This window comes from Heliangelus exortis, chromosome 28 (assembly GCF_036169615.1).
Source record: "Heliangelus exortis chromosome 28, bHelExo1.hap1, whole genome shotgun sequence".
Taxonomy (NCBI): domain Eukaryota; kingdom Metazoa; phylum Chordata; class Aves; order Apodiformes; family Trochilidae; genus Heliangelus; species Heliangelus exortis.
This window is the reverse complement of record NC_092449.1, coordinates 2,720,174-2,742,111: the sequence shown is the minus strand read 5'-3', so window position 1 is coordinate 2,742,111 and position 21,938 is coordinate 2,720,174. Positions and strand designations below refer to the sequence as shown.

At 57.5% G+C, this 21,938-nt stretch overlaps 2 protein-coding genes across 5 annotated transcripts; one reads left to right on the top strand and one right to left on the bottom strand.

Moving 5' to 3' along the window:
* The first annotated feature begins 1,274 nt into the window (after window positions 1-1,274).
* Window positions 1,275-10,290, top strand: LOC139788192 (zinc finger protein 414-like). Of its 3 annotated transcripts, XM_071727860.1 has the most exons (9): window positions 1,275-1,361; window positions 6,100-6,221; window positions 6,590-6,685; window positions 6,762-6,869; window positions 7,403-7,508; window positions 7,715-8,229; window positions 8,678-8,728; window positions 9,393-9,551; window positions 9,811-10,290. In XM_071727860.1, the coding sequence occupies exons 2-9, from the start codon at window positions 6,152-6,154 to the stop codon at window positions 9,885-9,887; spliced, it is 1,182 nt and encodes a 393-aa protein (XP_071583961.1). In that variant the 5' UTR covers window positions 1,275-1,361; window positions 6,100-6,151; the 3' UTR covers window positions 9,888-10,290. The 3 variants fall into 3 exon arrangements, with proteins under 3 accessions (XP_071583961.1, XP_071583964.1, XP_071583963.1); XM_071727863.1 differs by lacking the exon at window positions 8,678-8,728; XM_071727862.1 differs by lacking the exon at window positions 1,275-1,361 and having other exon boundaries at window positions 5,861-6,221.
* A 1,577-nt stretch (window positions 10,291-11,867) lies between these two features.
* Window positions 11,868-21,138, bottom strand: LOC139788065 (acidic leucine-rich nuclear phosphoprotein 32 family member B). 2 transcript variants are annotated; one of them, XM_071727621.1, is made up of 7 exons: window positions 21,010-21,138; window positions 18,439-18,588; window positions 17,121-17,243; window positions 15,974-16,172; window positions 15,587-15,708; window positions 15,147-15,201; window positions 11,868-13,917 (listed from the first exon to the last, which is right to left on the bottom strand). In XM_071727621.1, the coding sequence occupies exons 1-7, from the start codon at window positions 21,061-21,063 to the stop codon at window positions 13,829-13,831; spliced, it is 792 nt and encodes a 263-aa protein (XP_071583722.1). In that variant the 5' UTR covers window positions 21,064-21,138; the 3' UTR covers window positions 11,868-13,828. The 2 variants fall into 2 exon arrangements, with proteins under 2 accessions (XP_071583722.1, XP_071583723.1); XM_071727622.1 differs by having other exon boundaries at window positions 15,587-15,705.
* Window positions 21,139-21,938: the final 800 nt, after the last annotated feature.

Here is a 21,938-nt window from a genome sequence, read left to right as displayed (position 1 = left end):
CAGGGAGAGGGACAGATGGTGCCGACATGTTGGGGCTCAGCTCTTCCCTGCCTGCCCCCCGCTCCCCCCGTGCTGGAGGAAGTGACGACAAGGACAACGCGTTCCCGTGGCCCTGCCTCAGCCTCAGCCCTTCTCTTCCTCCCTCCTCCAGCCCACACCAGGACCACCCCAAACCTCCGGCAAGCAGCCCTCGGACCCCCAAAATTGGGAGCCTATAGAGGGGTTCAGGGCACCCCCTTTCCTCCAGGGTGGGGGTGGCCCGGGGCAGGCAGCTGCTGGGATGGGAAATCCTCCACGGGCCCTCGATGCAAGCAGTGCTTGGGGCCCCTCCATTATGTTTTTGTTTGGTTTTGTTTTTTTTTTACAGCCCTTGCAATCCTTGGAGTGATTTTTTTTTTTTTTAAATTGCAAATCAGAGGGTTTTAGGAGTCTTTACACTGCAGAGCTTGGTGGAGGTGGGGGGAGTTTATTCTGATGAGGGAAAAAAAAAAAAAGGGGGTTTGGAAACGGGATTTAGGGAAGTCCCTCCTGTTCCTTCCAGCCCTTCCCTGGGGCCATGGGGAAAAGGGGGTCATGAAACCTGGCAGTGGATGATGTGTAGGTTGGATGCTCCCACTCAGCCCTGACAGCAGGAGGGAGCTCAGCCAGCCCAGGCACTCCCTGGGGTGCTCCAAGGGGCTCCAGGGGTTGGGGATCTCTAAGGGACTCCAGTTGCCCTGAAGCTCCAAGGGACTTGAGCTGCTCTTAGGGACCCTGCGTGATGTGAAGCACTTTGGATACTCCAAAGAACTCTGGGTGCTCAGAGGGTCCTGGGATGCTCTAAGGAGTCCAGGGGTTCCCCAGAGGCTCGGGGTGCTTTTGGAATCGCAGGACGCTCCAAGGATCCTCTGAGGGTCCCTGGCCCACTCCAAGAGCCCGGGATGTTCCAAGGACCCTGGGATGCTCCGAGGGCACCAAGATACTCCGAGGACTCCCGGGATGTTCCAAGGCTCCGGGATGCTCCAGCCTGGGATGCGCAGCGCTCCTGCTGCCGGAGAGGAAAGAAAACAGGGAGGGATGGCTTGGAAGAGGGAGGGGAAGGGGGGGGGGGGGGAGAGAAAACACCCAGAAAAAACACGCGGGGGGCACCAGGGCGCGGCGACTCCGGGCCCAGCCGCTCCCCCTCCCCCCGCTCCCTCCCCCCCGCAGCCCCCGCCCCCCCTTCCGCATCGCTCCTTCCTTCCCCCCCCCCCAACTCTGCTCCCCCCCCCCTCCCCCCAACCTCTCCCCCGCTCTCGCGACAGCTCCGCACAGAAAATGGCCCCGCGGTGGCGGCGCCGCTGATGCGCGTTACGGGCGGCGCCGGCCCCGCCGCAGCCCCGGTACGTGCGGGAGGGGGGAGCGGGAGGACAGCACCGGGGGACACCGCGAAGGGGTGTGCTGGCATCGGGACTGCACCGGCACCGGGGGAGGGGAGAACCGGCACCGGGGGGGAGGCTGTACCGTCACCGGGGGGGTTTACCGGCACCGGGAGTTGTACCGGTGTCGGGAGATGGACCGGCACCGGGGGATGGACCGGCACCGGAGGGTAGCACCGGCACCGGGAGCTGCGGAGGCGGAGGGGAGGACTCCAGGCAAAGCCGCCCCGCCTCTGGGGGGCTACCAGCTGCTAACGGGGGGCTCCCGGTTACCGGGGCCACTACACCCCGCACTGGCCGGTAGCCATGGCTGTATTAGCCATGGGCGGCTTCTAGCCACAGAAAGCACTAGCCATTAGGGGTGCTAGCCACGGCGGTGGTACTACCTTCAGGGGTAGTATTATTACACTCATGGGTGTATTATCTATGGGGGGCTACTAGCCACAGAAACCGCTAGCCATGGTAGTGTTACTGCCCCCCCGGGCTAGCAGCCACGGGATTATTACCCATGGGGGGCTTCTAGCCGCAGAAACCACTAGCCATGAGTGGGCTAGCCATGGGGGGCTGTCAGCCACAGGGGCTAATAGCACAGGGGCTGCTAGCCACAGCAGCTGTTAGTCCCCAGTGTTTGCAGGTGTGTGTGGCCCGTGGGAGCACCATGACCCTGAGACTGTGCCCACCACAATCTCACCAGGGTCTTGCATCTTCCCCTCCGTGGGAGCTGTTTTGTTGCTGTCAGGGGCTGGGGGCTGTGGTAGCTTCTCTGCTGCTGCTGGAGCCAGGGGGCTCCTGCCCCTTGGCCACCATCTGAACTTGACCATGGCCAGGGCTGCCCACTCAGGAGGAGCTTTGTTTGGGCTTCGGGGGGAAGGTCCATCCTCCCCAGGTGGCTCCTGGAAGCAGAGGGGTTTTCTTCCAGATGAAGAGCTGGAGTAGCCCTGTGGATCAGCTGGCCGTGGGCAAGCAGATAAAGGGCACCAGGATGGTGCAGGGACGTGGCAGCACAGCTTGTCCCCATCTGCATGGCACCCAAGCCGAGGGGGTGACAGGACCCCCAGATAGCTCTGTTGGGAAGGCTGGGAGATGCTTCCCAAGGAATCACTGAGGGGTCTTGGCTGGGCTGCTCCCACGTCCACCATGGGGACGTGGCACAGCGTGAAGCTCAGTGCTCACCCCCTTAGATACCCGGCAGCTGGGATGGGGTTTGGGTTGGATCCGTGGGGTTCTCCAGACAGATTTTGAGTTGGAAAGCAGGGAGCCTGCCCTCAGAGCAAGGTGGAAGGGTAAAACATAGAGACAGCAGCTTTGCTCCAGCCCGAGTTGGGGTAAGGGCACCCACATTGTGCTGGGCAGGGGCTGCCAGGTGACAGAGGTGACCAGAGAATCTTCTCTCCCCCTGCCACCAACCCTCACAGGACTCCCTGTGATGTCTGAAGGCAACAGGAGAATTTTCCAGCGTGTGTTTGCATGTCCATCGTGCATTTGAAGCCCACGAACGGTGGCTGGGGGGCTGGCTGAGCTGGTGGGGGCCACGCTGCTGTCACAGCCAGCGCTGGCAGGGGACAACGCTGCTGTCACAGCCTCCGCTTCCTCCCTCCCAGCCGCTCAGCGCTCGCCGGCTGAGCCATCACATGAGCCCCTTGTTCAGAGCCTTTGTCTCTCATCTCCTCCTCCGAGGAGCTGCTTTGCAGGAAACCTCGGCAACCCCAGGCTACAGCCCGGGCGGAGACGCTCAAATAGGATTGTTTGTCCCTTTTATCCTCCCCGGGTGGGTTTTAAAAGTGATTGGAGATTCGTATAACCCCCCCCCCCCCGGTTCGTTTAGGGGGAGATGAGCTGTATTAATTATTAACTCGCTCAGCACCGGTGGCTGCTCTGGGTGAGGAACCCTCCTGCTCCCCCTGTGCTCCCTCCCACCCCCAAAGCATTTTTTTTGGGGTCCCTGTTCAGCACAGGGGCTGGAGCAAGGGAGTTTGATGCTTTTTAGGGAAACTGAACCTGTACCAGGAAAACCCTGCAAAAAGCCACACTGAATTTGTGGCAGCTTTGGGAATGGGGGTTTCTAGGGCAGGGTTTGCAGTGGGGAGGGGTCACACCTCTGGTGGCCACCTGGGGTCAGTGGGGATGGGGACAGTGGCAGGTCAGTGGACCTGGGTCAAAGTGCCTTACTCAGGGTTGCAGAGCAGAAGGTCCTGGAGACTGAAAAGTTCCAGACACCATCCCACAGGAGGTGAGAAAGGAGAGAAAAATGATAACAGGTGCCACCAGCTTCCCAAAAACCAAGGCCTGGACTGTGGATATGGTGATGCTGGTGAAGGGACTCGAGCAGAGATCCTATGAGGAGAGGCTGAGGGAGCTGGAGGTGGTGAGGCTGGAGAAGAGGAGGCTCAGGGGAGACCTCATCACTCTCTACAACTCCCTGAAAGGAGGTTGGAGCCAGGGGGGGGTTGGGCTCTTTTCCCAGGCAACTCTCAGCAAGACAAGAGGGCACAAGAGGTCTCAAGCTGTGCCAGGGGAGGTTTAGGTTGGACATTAGAAAGAATTTCTTTAGGGAGAGGGTGATCAGACATTGGAATGGGCTGCCCAGGGAGGGGGTGGATTCTCCATCCCTGGAGATATTTCAAAAGAGCCTGGATGTGGCACTCAGTGCCATGGGCTGGGAACCACGGGGGGAGTGGATCAAGGGTTGGACTTGATGAGCTCTGAGGTCCCTTCCAACCCAGCCAATTCTATGCTGCTGACATGTCCACTGCCAGAAGTCCATCTGTGTTGAGCAGCTTTGCTCCAGCAGGATGTTGGTGGGGCCATGAGCCAGGTCTGGGTGTGTTGGTGTCAACAAAATGCACCCACCTCTGTCCAGGCACTGGACCTGCCTGGTAGGATCCACTCAAGAGGCATTTTTCCCAGGAAGAATCAGCTCCAAACACATCTCTGGGCCTGCAAGTGGGAAAAGGAGAGTGGCATCCAAGAGGGAGAGGAAAGAGATTTCAGCATGGGTTGGAACATTTTAAGGTGCTGCTGGGTTTGACCCTGGAGCACCAGGAACTGACAGCCCAACTGTGATGCTGCTGAGGAAGAACATCCCAATTTGCTGAAAAATTGACTTGAAAAATTATTGCCTGTGCCCTGGCTGAGCTCTTGGTGCAGTGGGTGCAGGTGTCCTCCTCCCCTATGGCCTCATCAGAGGCCATGTGAGGCCATCAGTCCCCAGGGGACAGGCCCTGGGGACAGGCAGTGACATCCAAGATTGATCCAGAATTGGTGTTTCCAGCAGGGAAGTGGGGATTTGGGGGGGTTGGTGGTGGTGGTTTTGCTACAGATGCAAGGTCTGACACTACAAGACAATGTTCTGAAGCTCTGTGGCTTCAAGAGCAGCCACCAAACCATGGCAGTGCTGAAGGGTCTGAGGACAAAGATGCACCCCTGTAATACTTTATCCCTCAGAACAAATTCTGAGACTTTTTTTCCAACTTAAACTTTGTTGCTCCCCAACTCCTGATAAAATTAAGCTCCATCAAAGCTGCCATGAAGTTCCTGCCTGGTGTTCACTCACCAAGCAAACCAACCCCTCCAGCCAGGGATGAATTTCTCTTCCCGGGACAGGATCAAACCTTGGTGCTGCCCCAAACCCCCTGCCTGGGGGGTGCCCCCTCCCCAGCTGCCCATGGCCCTGGTGCAGGGGACATCCCACAGCACTGAGCTGCAAAATAATAACAAAACCAAAGCAGCACAACCCCCAGACAAAGCCAAAAGCCTGGAGGTGGCTGGAGAAATAACCACACCCAGATTTTCTCCCCCCTCTCTAATTTTATGTATTATTATTACTACTACTACTAGTAGTAATACTATTCTTAGCATTATTAGTATAATTACTAGGATTATCCATATTATTAGTGCTATTTTTAACTGTTATTACTATTATTGATGTAGTTTATATAATATTGATTACTGATATTACAGTATTTGTTTTCCTCCCTTTTTAACCTTGACATTAAAACACTGTTGAGAAATCTCCCAGACTGAGGGACCTGTCAGATGCTTTCTGCTGGGTGTTGAGCCTTTCCCTGTGGAAGCCTCATGCTGAGGCTCCGGGCAACTCAACTGATTGAATTTTGGGGATTGTTTGATGCAGTTGGTGTGAAGGGAATGTCCCCACACCCATCTGCAGTGGGAACTGCTGCTCCTCTTGGCTGGAAAACCTTTGGAAACTGGGGTGAGGAGCATCCAACGAGACCTCTCCCCAGCCCAGCTGGGATCTGAAGGGGCTGGAGCAGCTCCTGCCATCCCAACTTCAGCAGCTCCATGCAAGGAGGGGGGGCTCTGTGGCTTTTTTGGAGGATTTTTGGCTACAGATGCTGTGGGCTGGACCTCACCAGAAAGCAAGAGTCTAGCGATGCTTGGGGGGGGGGGAAACAACATTTTGGGGGTTTTATGGATCACCCCTGGGTGGGAGGAGTGGGAAAGGAGGGTGACAGCTCTGGTGGCTGCTCCCCACAGGGGAGGCACCCACAAAGCCCCTGGGCATAGTGTAGGACCAGCCCATGGAGATGCTGCAGAGCCCTGGTGGAGCTGGGGTCTCCTGCCAGCTTGGCACAGGAGGTCCCAGGGCTGGAGGGTTGGTCCCAGGGCCATGGGGCAGTGAGGAGGTGGCAGTCACCATCTCTCCATGCTGCTATTTAACCTCTCACCCTTGCACCAGCAGAAGGCACCATTGGTGACGTGTTCCTCACCCCAAGCCCAGCACCAGCCAGGCCATGAAGACAGAGAAGGACGAGGCTGTGCCCACCTTCTCCTTGGGGGGTAAATACACCAGAGAGGGGGCAGGTGAGTCCCTGGTGAGAGGAGTTGGGGCAGCACAAGGGAGAGAAGCTGTTGCTCCTGTTGCTTTGAGATCCCTTTGGCCAAATACCACCCAAGAGGGGTGTCTGGGAGCACCCTGAGGGTGTCCATGGGGCATCACCCCATGTGTTCAAGGCACCGGCAGCCTTTGCCTTCACACCAGCAGCTTTTTCTGGAGTAAAGACCCTCCTGTCCCCAGGCTCCCCTGTAGGGCTCCTGCTCCTGGCTTCCAAACCAGAGCCCCTTCGACCCCCACAATGTCCTGAAGGGCAGAGGGAGGTGGTTCAGGCAGGGGCTGAGGCTCAGAGCTGCCTACTCTGCCCGTACCTTCTCCCGACAGCCTCTCCCCACAGGTTGCAGTGAAGTGGCTCTGCCTGGTGTCCCAATGCCAGTGAGCGGAGGGACCCCAGCCCAGGACCTGCGGCCGCTGAAGCGCAGAACTGTCCCAGGTGAGCCCAAGGCCAGCCCTGCCCAGGGAGGTGACAGCAGGGCAGGGACAAAGCCAACGGGTTTGTCTTCTTCCAGGGAAACACTACCAGTGTTCAAGCTACGGCTGCAAACTGACCTTCCCCAGCATGCAGGAGCTGATGGACCACCTGAAGGTCCACTACAGACCCACGCAGTCCCTCGAGGGTAAGGCCAGGACACCCCGTGTGGCTCCATTCTGGCCTTTTTTGGGGCTGGGAGGTGGCAGAGTGGGCTCTTGAAGCTGAGGCAGTGCTGGGGGTGGTGTCTGAGCCTCCAGGAGATGGTCCCCAGCACCGGATGGGAGTAGGGAGAGTTTGGGAGGGGCTGGAGACCTCCTGGTGGGGCAGCCCTGAGGGGCTTTGCAGCTGGGCTGGTGCTGGCTCTTCCCTGTGAGGGTGCTGAGCCCCTGGCCCAGGTTGCCCAGAGAAGCTGTGGCTGCCCCATCCCTGGAAAGGTTGAAGGCCCCAGGTTGGATGGGGCTTGGAGCACCCTGGGCTGGTGGGAGGTGTCCCTGCCCATGGCAGGGGATGGGAATGAGATGTCCTTTAAGGTCCCTTTCAATCCATACCAAGCTGTATATACGTATATATATATAATATACTAATAATGTATATATATACATATGTATAGTATACATAATATAGATATATGGATATTTCAGTCCATACCAGTCTGTGATCCAACGCTTCTTTGCTCAGGCAAAACCTTCCAGTGCCCCACACTGGGCTGCACAGAGACCTTCCCCAGCATGCAGGACCTCATGGCCCACATGAAGGTTCACTACAAACCAAACCGCTACTTCAAGTGAGTTCCTCTGGTCCCTGTCCCCAATCCCCTGCCACCCCCCCCTGCCCTGCAGCCACCTCCCATGGCGTGTCCTCTCTGGGGGCACCCAGCAGCTCCCCAACAGCCCCAAGCACGGGGGCTCCAACCTTGGCAGACCCCAGGGGTGGGGAGGGGGTGGGACGCGGAGGGGACCGTCACCTCTAACGCCACCTCTGTCCCCACAGGTGTGAGAACTGCCTGCTGCGTTTCCGGACACACCGCTCCCTCTTCAAACACCTCCACGTCTGCTCCGACAGTGCCGGCAGCCCCCCCCCACCTCCCAAAACCGACAAGCCCACCCCGCCTGCTACCTCCACCCTGGAGAAAGACCCCCCGGCCAAGCCACCCGAGGGGTTGCCCAAACTCCCGAGGGTTATCCGCTCCCCGGAGAACGAAGCCATCCTCCCTGGTGTGGACACTGCCCCGCTGGCCCCCGCCGGCCTCCCCGAGCTGCCGGGCTCGCTGCCGCTGGTCTCGCCGGCCCCCCACCCCTTCCCTCTGCTGGAGCCCAACCTTTTCGGGCCATCGTCCTTGACTCGGTTCTCCGGGCCGCCCCCCTCCTCGGTTCCAGGGCCGTTCCTCTCCTACGTGCACCCTTCACCCTATGGCTTGGCCCAGCCCCCGGCTCAGCACCGCCTGCGGCCCTACCTGCCGGGCCACGGCCCCCCCATCTCCAACGCCGTCTGGAAGAAAAGCCAAGGTGAGTGCGTGGGGCCCTCCGAACAAAACTTCTTCTGCTCCCACCTTGACCAACAGCTCCCCGAGGAGGACCCGCCACCAGCCAGCCAAGGATCCCCCCTCCTCCCGGCCCGTGTGTGTGGTCCCCCCCCCTCCTCTCTGCCCCCGCAGCCCCCATCCCACCTCCGCTGCCCCCCCACCCTGCATCCCGCCCCACAGGGATGCTCCGCTCCGTTGGCAAAAGCACCAGCAACCACCAAAAAAAAAAACAAACAAACAAACAAAAAAAAAAACCAAAACCACAAAACAAAAAGAAAATGACCAAGCCTCCAAATTTTGCTGGCCCTGCTGCTCCCCGGCGTGCTGGGGGTGCAAGGTGGGGGGGCCAGGCCAGGCCTGCCCCCCCCTGTCCCCCCCTCCCAGGGAGGGGAAGACCTAATGCTTGTCTTGCCCCTCGATTCCCTCCGCAGGTGTGAGTGTCAGCCCACTCCTCCCATGCTTTGGCTCAGGAGTGACTCCAGGTTAGTTTGGCACAGTTTGGTTGGGGGCTGCTTTCTGTCACTGGGGGGGCGGGGGGGTTGCAGGGGGGGGGCCACAGGGGATGGGATAGGCCCTATGGGGGGCTGTGATGCTCCCCGGGGGAGGGCAGGCTCCCTGGTTTTGAGGAGCCGTGCAGAGAGGGAATGCTGCCCAGATAGACTTGGAAATGGGGGGTGGGGGTCACCAGCTGTGCCCCCCCTCAGGAACCACTCAGACTGGTTCCTCCAGCAGAAGCAGCAGGAGAAGGAGCTGCAACAGCTGCTTGGGCTTGAGCCCCCCTGATGGCCCCAGCTCCGAGAATGATCCGGGCCCCACTGCCCGTTGCTCTGCGGGGTGCAGAGAGGTGACAGGCAAGGGGAGGTGGGGGCAGAGCCTCGCTCCCTGCTCCCCAGATTTGGGGTTCTCCCCGTGGGGAAGGGGAACTCTGTGCATTTTGGGCTCCTGCCCCCGTAGCACCGTCCAGTCCGAGTCCCATGGCACCCACCGCGACACAGCCGGCACCGGGGGCCGCCCGCCCCACTCCACCCTGCGTGGCTCCTGCTGGTGCGGGGTGTCCTGGGGACCCCCGTGGGCCACGTCGGGGTTCGGGGCTGCAGGGAGGGGGGGGGATGAGCTCCGTGCTTCCCTCCTCGCCCCTCTTTGCAGGGCACCCCTCCAACAGCCGCATCGTGTGGGAGCACACACGGGGCCGCTACACCTGCACGCAGTGCCCCTTCTCCACGGCCTCCCGGGAGGAGATGACCCTGCACATCGAGGACCACCGCAAGAACCCCCCGCAGCCCCCCCGCCTCGACACGGATGTGGGTACGGCCCCGGGAGCAACGGGGACACCCCAGCTGCTGGGATGCTCGCACACAGACCCTGTGTCCCTCCACCCCGGAATGAGGGTGGGCTCTGGCCTTCAGCTCCTGGCTCCCCAGTGATACTCCGGGGGGGGTGGAGGGGTGGGTGGGGGTCTGTGTGCTCTCCGTGCACCCCCTCACTGGGTGCCAGCCCCCCCATGGGAAGTGGGGTGCGAGGGGCTTGGCTGCTGTGCTGACTGCTGGCTTTGTTCTCCCTCCAGATTTCGGGGTGGGCCTCGCCTCCTTCCACACGAAGCTGACGCCGGAGATGGAGAATTCCCTGTACTCCCAGCTCTGATGGCCCCAGCACCCAGGGGACTGCTCCTGAGCCTTCCCCGAGTCCTCCCTAGCTGGGCAGGGGGGCACTGCACAGCCCCCTGCCACCAAACTGGGACAGGGACCCCTCCCCGGGTACCAGGAGCATCCCCCAGCACGGGGTGGCAGAGGGGGTGGGTGGTTTGTTGGTTTGGTTTTGGTTTTTTTCTTTTTCCTCTTGAATTTTTTTACCCCCCCTTTTGTTTTTGGAAACTCTAAGCACTTGGAACCTCCCCCCCCCCATTCCCTCCCCGCCCCATCTCCCTCTTCTAAAGATTTTGTTGCTTCTGCTGCAAGGGCTCTGGGGGAGCCCAGTAGGTTGCTCAGGAGTTAGTGGACTTCTCTGGAATGAGGTCTGGAAATAATAAATGGGAATTGTACAGGAACGGTGGCCGGGAGAGCCTCTGTCAGTCCCCACAGCAGCTGGGGGTGAGGGGGAGCAGGGCCACCCCAAGGATGTCCCCCACCCAAAGGAAGGGGAGATGGGGTGCAGGGTGAGTGTCAACACATCCCAAGCCATGAGGGACTCCTTAGAAGTGATGTTGGAGCTGCTGCACCCCAGCACCCTGACTTGGACAAGATCCTGATGGTTGTGTCCACCTCCACCCCAGGCAGGGGTGACAGGAGGGTGACAGCCTGTGACAACATGTTATGTGTCCCCCCAGCTGCTCTCTGCACCCCATAGAGGTGCTGTCACCCGTGGAAGGTGCTGTCACCCCTGGGAGGTGCCCCTTTCTCAGGCACATTCATCCCAGAAAAGTGCCCAGGAAGGCTTCACCCTCCCACCTCTGCCCAACCAGCAGCAACTGGAGGGGGAAGTGGGGCACAGAGCCCCAGCTCTGCCCCCCATGATGGAGGGGGGGGGGGGGGGCTCAAGTGGTGCTGGAGGCTGCCTGGCCCAGAGGGGGGTGGTTGGGAGGGGACACAGTTGGGCCATTCCTTGCTGAAGGACAGCCCCAGCAAGGGGGGGGGACATGTGGGACAGGGCACAGCTTGTCCCTCTCCCCCCCCCCAGCCACCAGCAGCTTCCCTGACCCCCCCTCCCAGCCCAGCCTGCCCAGGGGTTTCTTCTCCCTGGCTTGTATTTGCACCCCAAACAGTGTTTCCCACTCCAGGGGGGGATGTAGGTGCCCACCCCTTAAAATCCTACAGAGGGGGGACCCTTCCCCAAGCTGCCCCAACCCCTTGAGCACTTCTGAGAGCAGCAGGAGGTCCCATCAGGTCCTCACACTGAGTTCAGGATGGGCTGTGCTACCACCCCGTGCCAGAGAACCCCACTCTGTCCCCATCCTCACCCCACCAGCAGCCCTGGGGGTATCAAATCGGCCCCACCAGCTGAGCTGGACACGCCGAGCATCACCCAGCTGGGACTCAGCACCAGCAGGACAGGCACTGCTGCCAAGAAGCATGGAACTGGGTTGGAAAAGACCTTTCAGATCAAGTTTCAGCTCTTAGCCCATCCCTGCCAATGCCACCCCCACCCCATGTCCCTCATCCCCACATCTCCAGGGCTCTGAAACCCCTCCAGGGATGATGGGGACTCCAGCCCTGCCCTGGGCAGCCTGGGCCAGGCCCTGACAACCCTTTCCAGGGAGAAATTCTTCCCCAGCTCCAACCTAAACTTCCCCTGGCACCACTTGAGTTGTGCCAAAAGTTCCTCTTGTCCCATCCCTTGTTCCTTGGGAGCAGAGCCTAACCCCCCCTGGCTCCAACCTCCTCTCAGGGGGTTGCAGAGAGCCAGAAGCTCTCCCCTCAGCCTCCTCTGCTCCAGGATCAGCACCCCCAAGGCCCTCAGTTGCTCCTGGGCAGACTTCTGCTCCAGCCCCTTCCCCAGCTCCATTCCCTTCTCTGGACACTCTCCAGCAAAGAAAATCTGCCCCAAAACTTCCACCCCATCCTCCTGCAGGCTGGAGACAGCCAAGATGTTCCTAGAACAGCAGTGATGAGAACATTCATTGCAATGGATTTTTAAAAACTGAAGTCTTTATTAAAAGTTTTATCCAAATTTTGTAACAAAAGATACAAAAGGGCTGGAGATCCTTATTCCTGGGACTAGTCTGACCAATCAAAACCTGACAGTTACTAGGCTAATATAAAATCCATACAATCTGCTAAAAATGCAGGGAAAAAAAAAAAAAAAAAATTAGAAGTAACTGCTGCTCTGAATCAATTTCTTTTTAAACATTCCTTTAACATTTATAAGTTACTCAGTTTGCATTTTACAGGACTAGTTCTTCTCCGCATGGTTACAGCTACTGTACAACGCAAGAGACACCAGCAAGGACAGAACAAAGCGTCAGGAACTCGGCTGTGCTGCAACACAACACTGCTCCTCCTCTGAAGGAACCGCTGCGAGTCTCCCCTGGGGGTGCCCACGGGTGGCCCAGAGCATCCCCTGGGAACGCCACAAAGTGCCAGTGCTTCTGCACCCCTGGAGAACCCCAAAAAGAACCGGAGGAACGGGCGGTTCCCCCTAGCCCCGCGCGGCTCTCCCGGCACCCAGCGCTGAGCAGTTACCACCCCTCGGATGCCACGGGGCCAGTGCACCCCAGAAGCCACCAGCTCTGCTGGCTGGACACCTCCAGAAGGATGGGAATGGGTCAGACACCCTCTGGAGGAGCTACACCCGGTCGATTTCCCCTCTTTCTTTCCCCTTCCAGCCGCCGCGGGGCTGGGGGCCACGTGCTCCGCGGGGCACGGGCACGAGTGGGTGAGAGCTGGCTTTCTGATCAATGCTTTCTGCTCAATGCAGGGAAAAGAGGAGGATGAGGACACCAGGCCAGCACTGAAGCAACTGTCCAGAGCTGGTACTGCCTAGCAGAAGGACCCTGAGAATTTATCAGCTAACACGGTCTCCCGGGGAACGCCGAGTTAGGTGCATCACAGTGATACTGGTTGAACATGTTCTGTACAGTGCGAAATGGGAGTTTGAGAGAAGTGCAGTACCCCTTAACCTGCTCTTTCCTATCTCTTCCTAAAGGCAGAGGCTGCTGCGGGCTGAGAAGCCTCGTGGCAGCAAAGACACTCAGAGCCACAAAAGAAAAAAAAATCAGATTTACTTGGCCATCCAAGTGAAAGGTATCAGGTGGTCACCGGGAAAAATATTCCAGTTTATCAAAAAAACCAAAACAAAACAAAATAGGAAAGCAAGTGCAGGGTTACTGCAAGGTGCATCGTCAGAGGTACCAGGTCTTGCAAGCAGCCAACCCCCTCCCCTCCCCAAGACCCCAGGCACCCCACTTCCCCAGCACTAAAGTATCTTCAAGCATCTCCAGAGATCACATCACCATTATTTCTGATCAGAGAGACCTCAGCGAGTGAGTGCTTCAAGTCCACTTAAGAGGAATCAGATCTGCACCCACTGCTCAAGATGGCTCAAACGTCTTCAGAAAGCTGGGCTGAGGGCATGCAGAGAGCAAACACCTTCTTTGCTGGCAGGCAGGGTGGCAAGCTGGAGCTCTGGGTCCAGTGTGGCAAGGCTGATTTCAGACACAAAAGATACCCTAGGAGGAGATTTTTTTTTCGGGGTTTTTTTTTGTTTGTTTGCTTTTTTGTTTTGTTTTTTTTTTTTGTTTTTTTTTTTACCTTTTTTTTGTTGTTTGTTTGGGTTTTTTTTTTTTTCTTTTTGTGTTTTGTTTTTTTTTTTCTTTTTTTTTTTTTTTTTTTTGCAAACTGCTGCACAAACCACAGAACGGAGAAAGCCTTTGGTCATGAGAAACTTGTGAGAAAGTGAGCCTTGTATGGAAGATTCCCCTGAATGCCTACAGTATTCTACATCTTAAAAAAATATATTGTGGACGCTGCAGCCATACAAAGGGGGGAGGAGGAGAAGTGGGAGGTGGGGATTTACAGTCTCACATAGACACAACGGGGAGGTTAAGACAAGCACAGTCATAGTCTGTAAAACTGATTGGCTCGCTCGGATCAGTCATCCTCATCGTCCTCTTCGTCTTCTGGGTCTTCCTCTCCTTCATCCTCAAGATTTCGTTTTCTCTTTTCCCCTCGTGGAAGGTCTGCAAAGAGAGGCCAAGCGTGAAGCTCTGCTCAGTCTGGTGGAACAGAATTTGTACCCTGGCTTCCAGCCACGTCAGACACTGCTTGCTGGTGAACAAGCACGGACCACACTGGCACCATTAGGGAGCAGAGATCCAACTGTGCCCAAGCTTCTAATGGCACCCAGAAAAGCCTGGACTGCATGAGACTATTTTTTTATGCCCTTCAAGCATCCCAATGTAGTGAAATGAGGCAACCAGGTGCCACTAATTAGCAGGTAGTGGGCACGAGCTTGTGTTAAGCCCACCTGTGCCTGATTAGGGTGGGCCCCTACTGGCATGAGCAGGATTAGGGGGCCAATAAAAGGGGCTTAACACAAGCTCGTGCCCACTACCTGGCAATTAGTGGCACCTGGTTGCCTCATTTCACTACATCCCAAATTTCAACAACCACTTGAAAACAGGGCATTTCTTTTTCTGCTGGGCACCCCCAAAACAGCATCTGCAGAATTCAGTCACTTCTGATCAAGCTTGTTTGAAGTCACAGCAGCCACTACATTCTGTCAGCATCCACTCAGGTGTTTATAGTTGGTTATAAACAGAGGAGCCTGGACCCAAATCACAAAACTTGGGGCTCCCTTTCCCTCTACTGAGAGAGGAACACATCTCCAGGAGCATTTTCTCACGTATGCTGCTAACAGGAGCTCCCTCAACAGTCCAAGCTTCCTAGGTATTTTGCCTCTAATATTTGGCAGACTGACCCAGCCTGGTTGGTATTCATAGAATCAGAGTAATTTGGGTTGGAAAGGACCTCTAAAGGTCATCTAGTCCAACCCTCCTGCAGTGAGCAAGGACACCCTCAACTAGATCAGGCTGCTAGAGCCTCATCAAACCTCACCTTGATTATCTCCAGGGATGAGGCCTCAGCCACCTCCCTGGGCAACCTGTTCCATTTTTCCAGCACCCTCATGGTAAAGAACTTTTTCCCAACATCCAACCTACATCTACTTTTCTTAGGAGATACTGAAGCCTGTTTCCCCATCACCACACTGCAATGCATTGGATGTAACCACTGCTCAGTACTCAGCTCAGGCACAAGGAAGAGCTCCTGCAGTGCCTGTAGCCAAACCCCTGTACCTTCAACCAGGGAAAAGCTGCACCATAGCTGGGGAAGTCCAACAAAACCCAGCAGTGGGTGAGCCTGCTGAGGGCAGATTTGCAAGCCTTTAGATTGTCAGGATTTGACTCACCATCATCAGCTTCATCTTCTTCATCATCCTCACCATCTTCCTCCTCATCTTCCTCCTGGAGGCAAAACAAGACAATTTGTTGCAAGAACCACAATCCCAGGAGCAAGGTGTGATCCCACAGCAAGTTCTTCCTTTACCCATGCTCCTGCCTTGCTCCAAGCAGGTACAAGGCAAGCAGGGAGAAGCTGTCAGCTCCTAAAAGTCTCCAGCACCCCTAACAAGGGGCTCTGCAGCTTTATCACTTGAAGCCACAGGAAGCAGCAGACCAAGCAATAGCCAAGTCTGAACTGGCAGATTCTGTGGACTATGAGCCAAAAGGGAAAAGCACATGGCAGTGCTCCTCAGAGCTGTGACATCTGGTCAGATGGGCCACCAGCTTAAGGGGCAAATGCACTACCAAACACAGTGCTGCAGATTTATACCATGACAGAAAGCCTCACCTCATCATCTACTCCATCTTCCTCCTCTTCGCCTTCCAGATCATCATCTTCATCTTCTTCATCATCAATGACTTCTTCATCCAAATCATCTTCTTCCTCATCATCATCCTCTTCCTCACCTTCTACCAAAAGAAGAGCAAGGTGAGTGTTATGGTTCCCAAATCCTCAGAAGGATAATGTCCTTCCCCTGCAAGAGGCAGGAGCTCACACAAGTGGTGCCAGTGACAAGCCTCATCAGGTTGCAGCATGCCAGGAGGGAGTGAGGTTACTCAGACAGCCCCTACTTTGGTGGCAAAATACAACCACCATTTATTGAGCAGCATGACCATGCAGAAGGGAAAAAGGGGCTGCCCCCCAGCAAGAGAACCAAGAGGAGAAAATCCTCACCTTCCCCGTTTTCATATTCATCTTCCAGTCCTTCCCCATCTGCTTCAGGGTCTGAGTCAGGGGCTTCCTCATCATCAGCATCAAACCCATCTAGGTAGGTGAGCTGGGGCAGAAGGGTGAACACGCTCTCCCGGTAGTTGATGAGCATTGTCACCTCACAGTTGAAGAGGTCCAGACTATGCAGGTTTGGCAACTTTTTCTGCAAAGATCAATTTGTTACGATTATTTACAAGCTGACACCATTTGAAGACCAGGCAGCCATCAGAGGGCAGTTTGTCTGCTACCCAGACCTAGTAAAGAAGTGGTTTTGCACGCAGTAGGCAAGGAAGATTGCTTTTCAGCTCCTCTGTCCTAGTTTTCCCTCCCTGGAGCCAGCTCCCTGAAAAACCATTTGCAAATCTTACTTCCTTCTGAAATGGGGTGGGCAAGAAGCATAGAGAGCTCAGCTACCCCAGAGAGAGGAATCACCAAGCCAGACTCATCCTGCCCGAAACAACAGACAAATCACCCATGAGCAGGACCCAGGGAGACCTGCAGACTGCACAGCCACAGCAGCTCTGATGCTCAGGCCACCAGGTTTAAAAGTTTCAACTCTTGCTGGAGGGACACCAAAAGCAACAGCTCACGAGGCAAATGTCCCAGATCAGACCTTACAGCTCCCGGGTCAGGATCACAAAGCAAGAGCCTTCTTTGGGGCAGTTCAGCTGCAACAGGACCTCCCCACAACACCTGCTGTGACCCAGGGCAGGAAGGTCCCAGCCTAGCACAACAGAGCCTTGGGACTGATGTGATGGACACCCTAACTGGTGTCCAAGCAACTCATCTCCAGGACACCCCAGGTGCCACCTACCTCCAACTGCATCCGACCCATTAACGGTCCTTTCTCAGATGGACACTGAGCACTGCATCCACAGTTTTACTCATCCAGCCCAATTTCAAGCTTCTTTTAGCAACTGGCTGCTGGGTTTCCAGACAGAGGAGCCATTAACTATTAGCCCAGCCTCAAACTGGACCCACTCATCTGTTCCCATCAGAACCACGAAGTGCTGTTGGAACAGGTACCAAGACGTTGGACTTCTGCTGCACAGACAGGCTCCCCAAAGGCAACAACCTCATCCCTTAGATTCCAGAAAACTCTTCCACTCACCAAGGGCTCCAGGGTATTGATGTCTTTAATCTTGTTGCCACTTAGATTCAAGTGTGTCAGGTTAGGAGTTCTCTCTGCTAGAACTTCAAGGCCACCAGAAACCCTGTTATCACTCAGCTCCAGCTGCAAGGAGGGAATATCACACAGTCACAAAGTGTCTCACTTTCTGACAGGGGGAATAAAATTGCACGGAGGACTGGACCACAGCAAGCACCCAAGTTCCATATCCTATCTATCTGACCACACCACAGAGCAGCAGCTCAAGTTTTCATTTGAGAACCCTTTCTCATGGTAATGCAGCACCCCCAAGCCACCTCCGTGCTGCAGGACACAGGGGCACATGCTCTAAAATGCAAAATGTTGTGTTCCTGAAGCTTCTGACAGCAGCACAACAGCAAGAGAGAGAAATGCTATACATATTATCAAGCTCAAAAGCGTTCTGTTGCCTGCTTAAAAACCATCTCTGTCACTTGCTCTGGCTGTAGGAAGCAGAAAAAGCAAAATCAAATGCTCTTTCTCTGGCAAATACAGGAAAAACAAACACTCTGGGCACAGAGTGGCTAGAGAACAGCCAGGCAGAAAGAGACCTGGGAGTCTGGATTGCCAGGAAGCTGAAGAGGAGCCAGCAGTGTGCCCAGGTGGCCAAGAAGGCCAATGGCATCCTGGGCTGGCTCAGGAACAGCGTGGCCAGCAGGTCCAGGGAAGGGATTCTGCCCCTGTGCTCAGCCCTGGGGAGGCCACAGCTTGAGTCCTGTGTCAGCTCAGGAAGGAGATTGAGGTGCTGGAGCAGGTCCAGAGAAGAGCAAGGAGGCTGTGAAGGGATCCAGCACAAGTCCTGTGAGGAAGGGCTGAGGGAGCTGGGGGTGTTGAGGCTGGAGAAGAGGAGGCTCAGGGGAGACCTCATCACTCTCTCCAACTCCCTGAAAGGAGGTTGGAGCCAGGGGGGGGTTGGGCTCTTTTCCCAGGCAACTCTCAGCAAGACAAGAGGGCACAAGAGGTCTCAAGTTGTGCCAGGGGAGGTTTAGGTTGGACATGAGAAAGAATTTCTTTCTGGAGAGGGTGATCAGACATTGGAATGGGCTGCCCAGGGAAGGGGTGGATTCTCCATCCCTGGAGATATTTCAAAAGAGCCTGGATGTGGCACTCAGTGCCATGGGCTGGGAACCACGGGGGGAGTGGAGCAAGGGTTGGACTTGATGAGCTCTGAGGTCCCTTCCAACCCAGCCAGTTCTATGATTCTATGAATTGTCACCAAGGAGAGGGCAGCAGAAGTATCAGAACAAGGACTGCTGGAGGTTGGACCACAGGTCTGACTCACCTTCCGGAGTTTGTTGAGTTTGGGGAGATTGGAGACAGACATCAAGTGGACATTGATCATGCTGAGGAACTCCAGGTTCTCGAAATCTGAAGAGAGACCAATGATCTTCCCATCATCCGAGCGGCAGTTATCAAGAACCAGCTCCTTCACCTGCCAACAGAGACCCAGCACCAGTCAGCACTCCCAGACAAGTCTCACCTCTCTCAAGCTGACACCAGGCAGAGGGGCTGACCCTGCAAGGCAGCACATGTGTCCAAAGCTCCTCCTTCTATCCAGGGACATGCAACATCTTAAAGCCAAACAAGACTTGTGATGGCACAAGGGGAGAACCCCTCAGGGTTGGGATTTCACCCTTCAAGCACGAGCTGTGCACCATGGGCCCCCTGCACCATCCCTCCCCCAATGGTTCCAACCAAGGTCCACCACCTCCACCAAGAAGCATTAAGGGGTCAAGCCATGAGGCTGCTGCATCCCAATGTTTTATGCACAAGGCATCAAAAAGCTTTCAGAGTCGGGCTTTGGGCTTCACTAGCAGGGGACCAAACAATGTCACTGTTTTTTGTCCCCTTCCCCATTCTCCCCCACGCTGCTGGGGTGCTGGAAAAACAGCTTCCAGAAGGTCCCTTTCCCTGTGAGAATCTCCGCACAGTGGTCAGACATCTGCCTAGGCAGGTCTCAAAGTAGATGAGCTCAACCTCAGGTTCACAGAGCAACAAGACATCTAATATTTCACCCAGCACAACACACAGAAGCCCAAAAATCCACTCAAAAATCTCCACCCCACCTTCCTGACACCAGGACTACAAAACACCAGCACAAACCCAGCTGCCCATCCCCAAAAGCTGAGGCTAAGCATACCTGGCAACCCCTGTCCCACAGAGCACAGGTGAGTGCTCAAGCCCCACTTCCCAAACTTGCTTTCACCCCACACATTCTTCACAGCAAGATGCAAAACTCAGCCTTGGCCAGGCAGCTCACGATGCTCTCCAAGTTCCTCCTTTGCAGCACTCCCATTTTACCTCTCTTCCTCAGATCAGCCAACTATTAGGGAGTCATTTTAAAAGCACTTTGCTTTACCAGCAGCAGAGTTTCAGGGCTGCTGTGCCATCTTTGCGACCAAATTAATGCTTAAAATTCCAGAACTCGCATCGCTGCTGAGGGCTCTGAGTTGAGCAGCAAACAGGTTCAGACAGGAGTTTTGCAGCTGAGCTCCTTTTACTCCCAACACCTAGGACAAAACTCCAATTTCCATCCAGACTCTGCGGTGGGTCTCAAGGTGACCACAACCCAGCAGCGTTGCTGTTTGCTGGTGCACGGTGACGAGCCTGGATGTCGTCAGGTTATGAACTAACTTGGCCAAAACCAGATTTAACCTGGTCCAGCCCTGTCCTGGGTCCCACGGCAAGGACTGCAGCCAGGATGGGGGTGGCTGGGATGGCTTCTCCCAGCACCAAGGTTGGCTCCCACTGGCTTTGGGTGCAGGGATCCCACCCAGCCCCCCTCTGGAGCCCCTCAAAGCCCCGGTGTCAACCCCCAGCCCCGGGGGACGTTTCCCCTCCTCCTCCGACTCGTCCTGCAAATCAAATCAAACCAAATCCCTTCCTTCTCCGTCCACCAAGCGTCTGGAACCTCTACCAGAAGTTCCACTTCAAGCCCGTTGTCTCCATGCTCCCAAACTTGCCTCGATGCCGCCTCACGGGGATCTTTCCCCGGGGCGGGTGACAACCAGCAGCTACGGCACCGGGGCGCCCGGCCCGGCCCAGCCCAGACACGGAGGTGCCGCCGGCTCCGGGCCGAAGGGAAACGCTTCGAGAAGGCGCGAAGCCCCGGGCCTGGCCCCAGGGCGGGGGGTAGCGGGCGGCGGTGGGCCCGGGGCGGGGTGTGGGGGGGCTCAGCCACCGCCTCGGCCTCCCCGGGGGCGGGGGAACCGCGGTTCGGTTCCTCGTGTCCGCGCCCCGGTTCCCCGGGCCGGGCCCCGCTCCCCGCTATGGCCTGGCCCCGCCGCTGCCGCCGGGACCCGGGATCCTCGCTGCCCGCCCGGACGCGGAGGCGGCTGTGACAGCGCGGACCCCGCAAGCCCGGGAAGTCCCGAACCCGGCCCCAGCGCGGCCCGCGGGGAGCCCGGGCGGGGCGGGCCGGGGCAGGCCCGGGCGGCCGCTAACATGGCCGAGCCGCCATGGCTGCGAGGCCGCCCCGGCTTCGCTCGGCAGCCTCGGGGCGGCGGGAACCGGCGCGGCCCGGCCCGGTCCTGCCGCCCCCACCCCCACCTCCCGCTGCGGGCCGGGCTGGGCCGGACCGAGCCCCGCGGACACCCCGGGCCGGGCCGGGTTTCGCCGCGCACGTGCGCGCCGCCATGCCGGGGAATGGGAGGCGGGGGGGGGGGAGGGGGCAAACGACTTCCCTCAACCGGGCCTCGCAGCCCCGCAACCACCCCCTCCCGCAATCCCCCACCCTCGCCGTGCGGGACTCCCGCGGCTCACCCCTTCCCTCCCCGCTAACCCCCGCAGCACGTGTCGGCCCCGGTTTCCCCCCCTCCCCCCCTCCCATCCCCGCGCAGTACGGCGGCGGTACCTCGCCCGGCTTCTTGTTGCGCAGCTCCAGCGTCAGCCGCTTGTCCATCTCCATCCTCCCCAGCCCGCCGAGCCCCCCGCACCGCCCCGACCTCCCCGCGCCTCTCGCGCCGCTCCCGCCGCGCCGCCCCGCCCCGCGCCCGCGCGCGCCGCCGCCGCCCCGGCAGAGGAAGGCGCCAACGGCAACAAAGGCGGCGCGCGCAGCGCCCCCTGCCGGCCGCGCGCTGCCCCGCGCCAGGACCCAACCCAACCCCACCCCCCCCACAAAGACAAAAGAGCGCCCCCTGCCGGCCCCGCCCCGCCCCGCAGCCACCGGCACCGGCACCGCCCGGAGGGACCCGGGGACACCCACACCCCCCACACCCCCCACACCCACCCCCGCGACCCCTCCCCGGGAGCCACGTGTGCGCTTCAGCCACGCGGCCCCATCCCCAAACACCGCATCCCCAAACACCGCATCCCCGGCACCACGTCCCAGCCCCTCATTCCCATCCCCGTGTTCCCATCCCCATATTCTCAGCCTCACATTCCCATGTTTCCATCCTCATCCCCACATTCCCATCCTCATCCCCACATTCCCATCCCCATGTTCCCATCCCCGTCTCCACGTTCTCAGCCTCACATTCCCATGTTTCCATCCTCATCCTCATGTTCCCATCCTCACCAACCCCACGTTCCCATCCCCATGCTCCCATCCCTGTTTCAATCCCCATGTTCTCATCTTCACCATTCCCATGCTTCCATACTCATCCCCACATTCCCATCCCCATGTTCTCAACCTCACCATTCCCATATTTCCATCCTCATCCCCATGTTCCCATCTTTGTCCCCACATTCACATCTCCATGTTCCCATCCCCATGTTCTCATCTTCACCATTCCCATATTTCCATCCTCATCCCCACATTCCCACCCCCGTGTTCCCATCCCC

Excerpts from the sequence above, each read along its gene's own strand:
- LOC139788065 (XM_071727621.1), bottom strand. The coding sequence starts at position 21,063 with ATGGAGATGGACAAGCGGCTGACGCTGGAGCTGCGCAACAAGAAGCCG. Across the intron at positions 18,589-21,009 it reads GCAACAAGAAGCCGGGCGAG|GTGAAGGAGCTGGTTCTTGA; the intron begins GTACCGCCGCCG and ends CTCTGTTGGCAG. Across the intron at positions 15,709-15,973 it reads TGAATATGAAAACGGGGAAG|AAGGTGAGGAAGAGGATGAT; the intron begins GTGAGGATTTTC and ends TTCTTTTGGTAG.
- LOC139788192 (XM_071727860.1), top strand. The coding sequence starts at position 6,152 with ATGAAGACAGAGAAGGACGAGGCTGTGCCCACCTTCTCCTTGGGGGGT. Across the intron at positions 6,222-6,589 it reads ATACACCAGAGAGGGGGCAG|GTTGCAGTGAAGTGGCTCTG; the intron begins GTGAGTCCCTGG and ends CTCTCCCCACAG. Across the intron at positions 8,729-9,392 it reads TGGCTCAGGAGTGACTCCAG|GGCACCCCTCCAACAGCCGC; the intron begins GTTAGTTTGGCA and ends CCCTCTTTGCAG.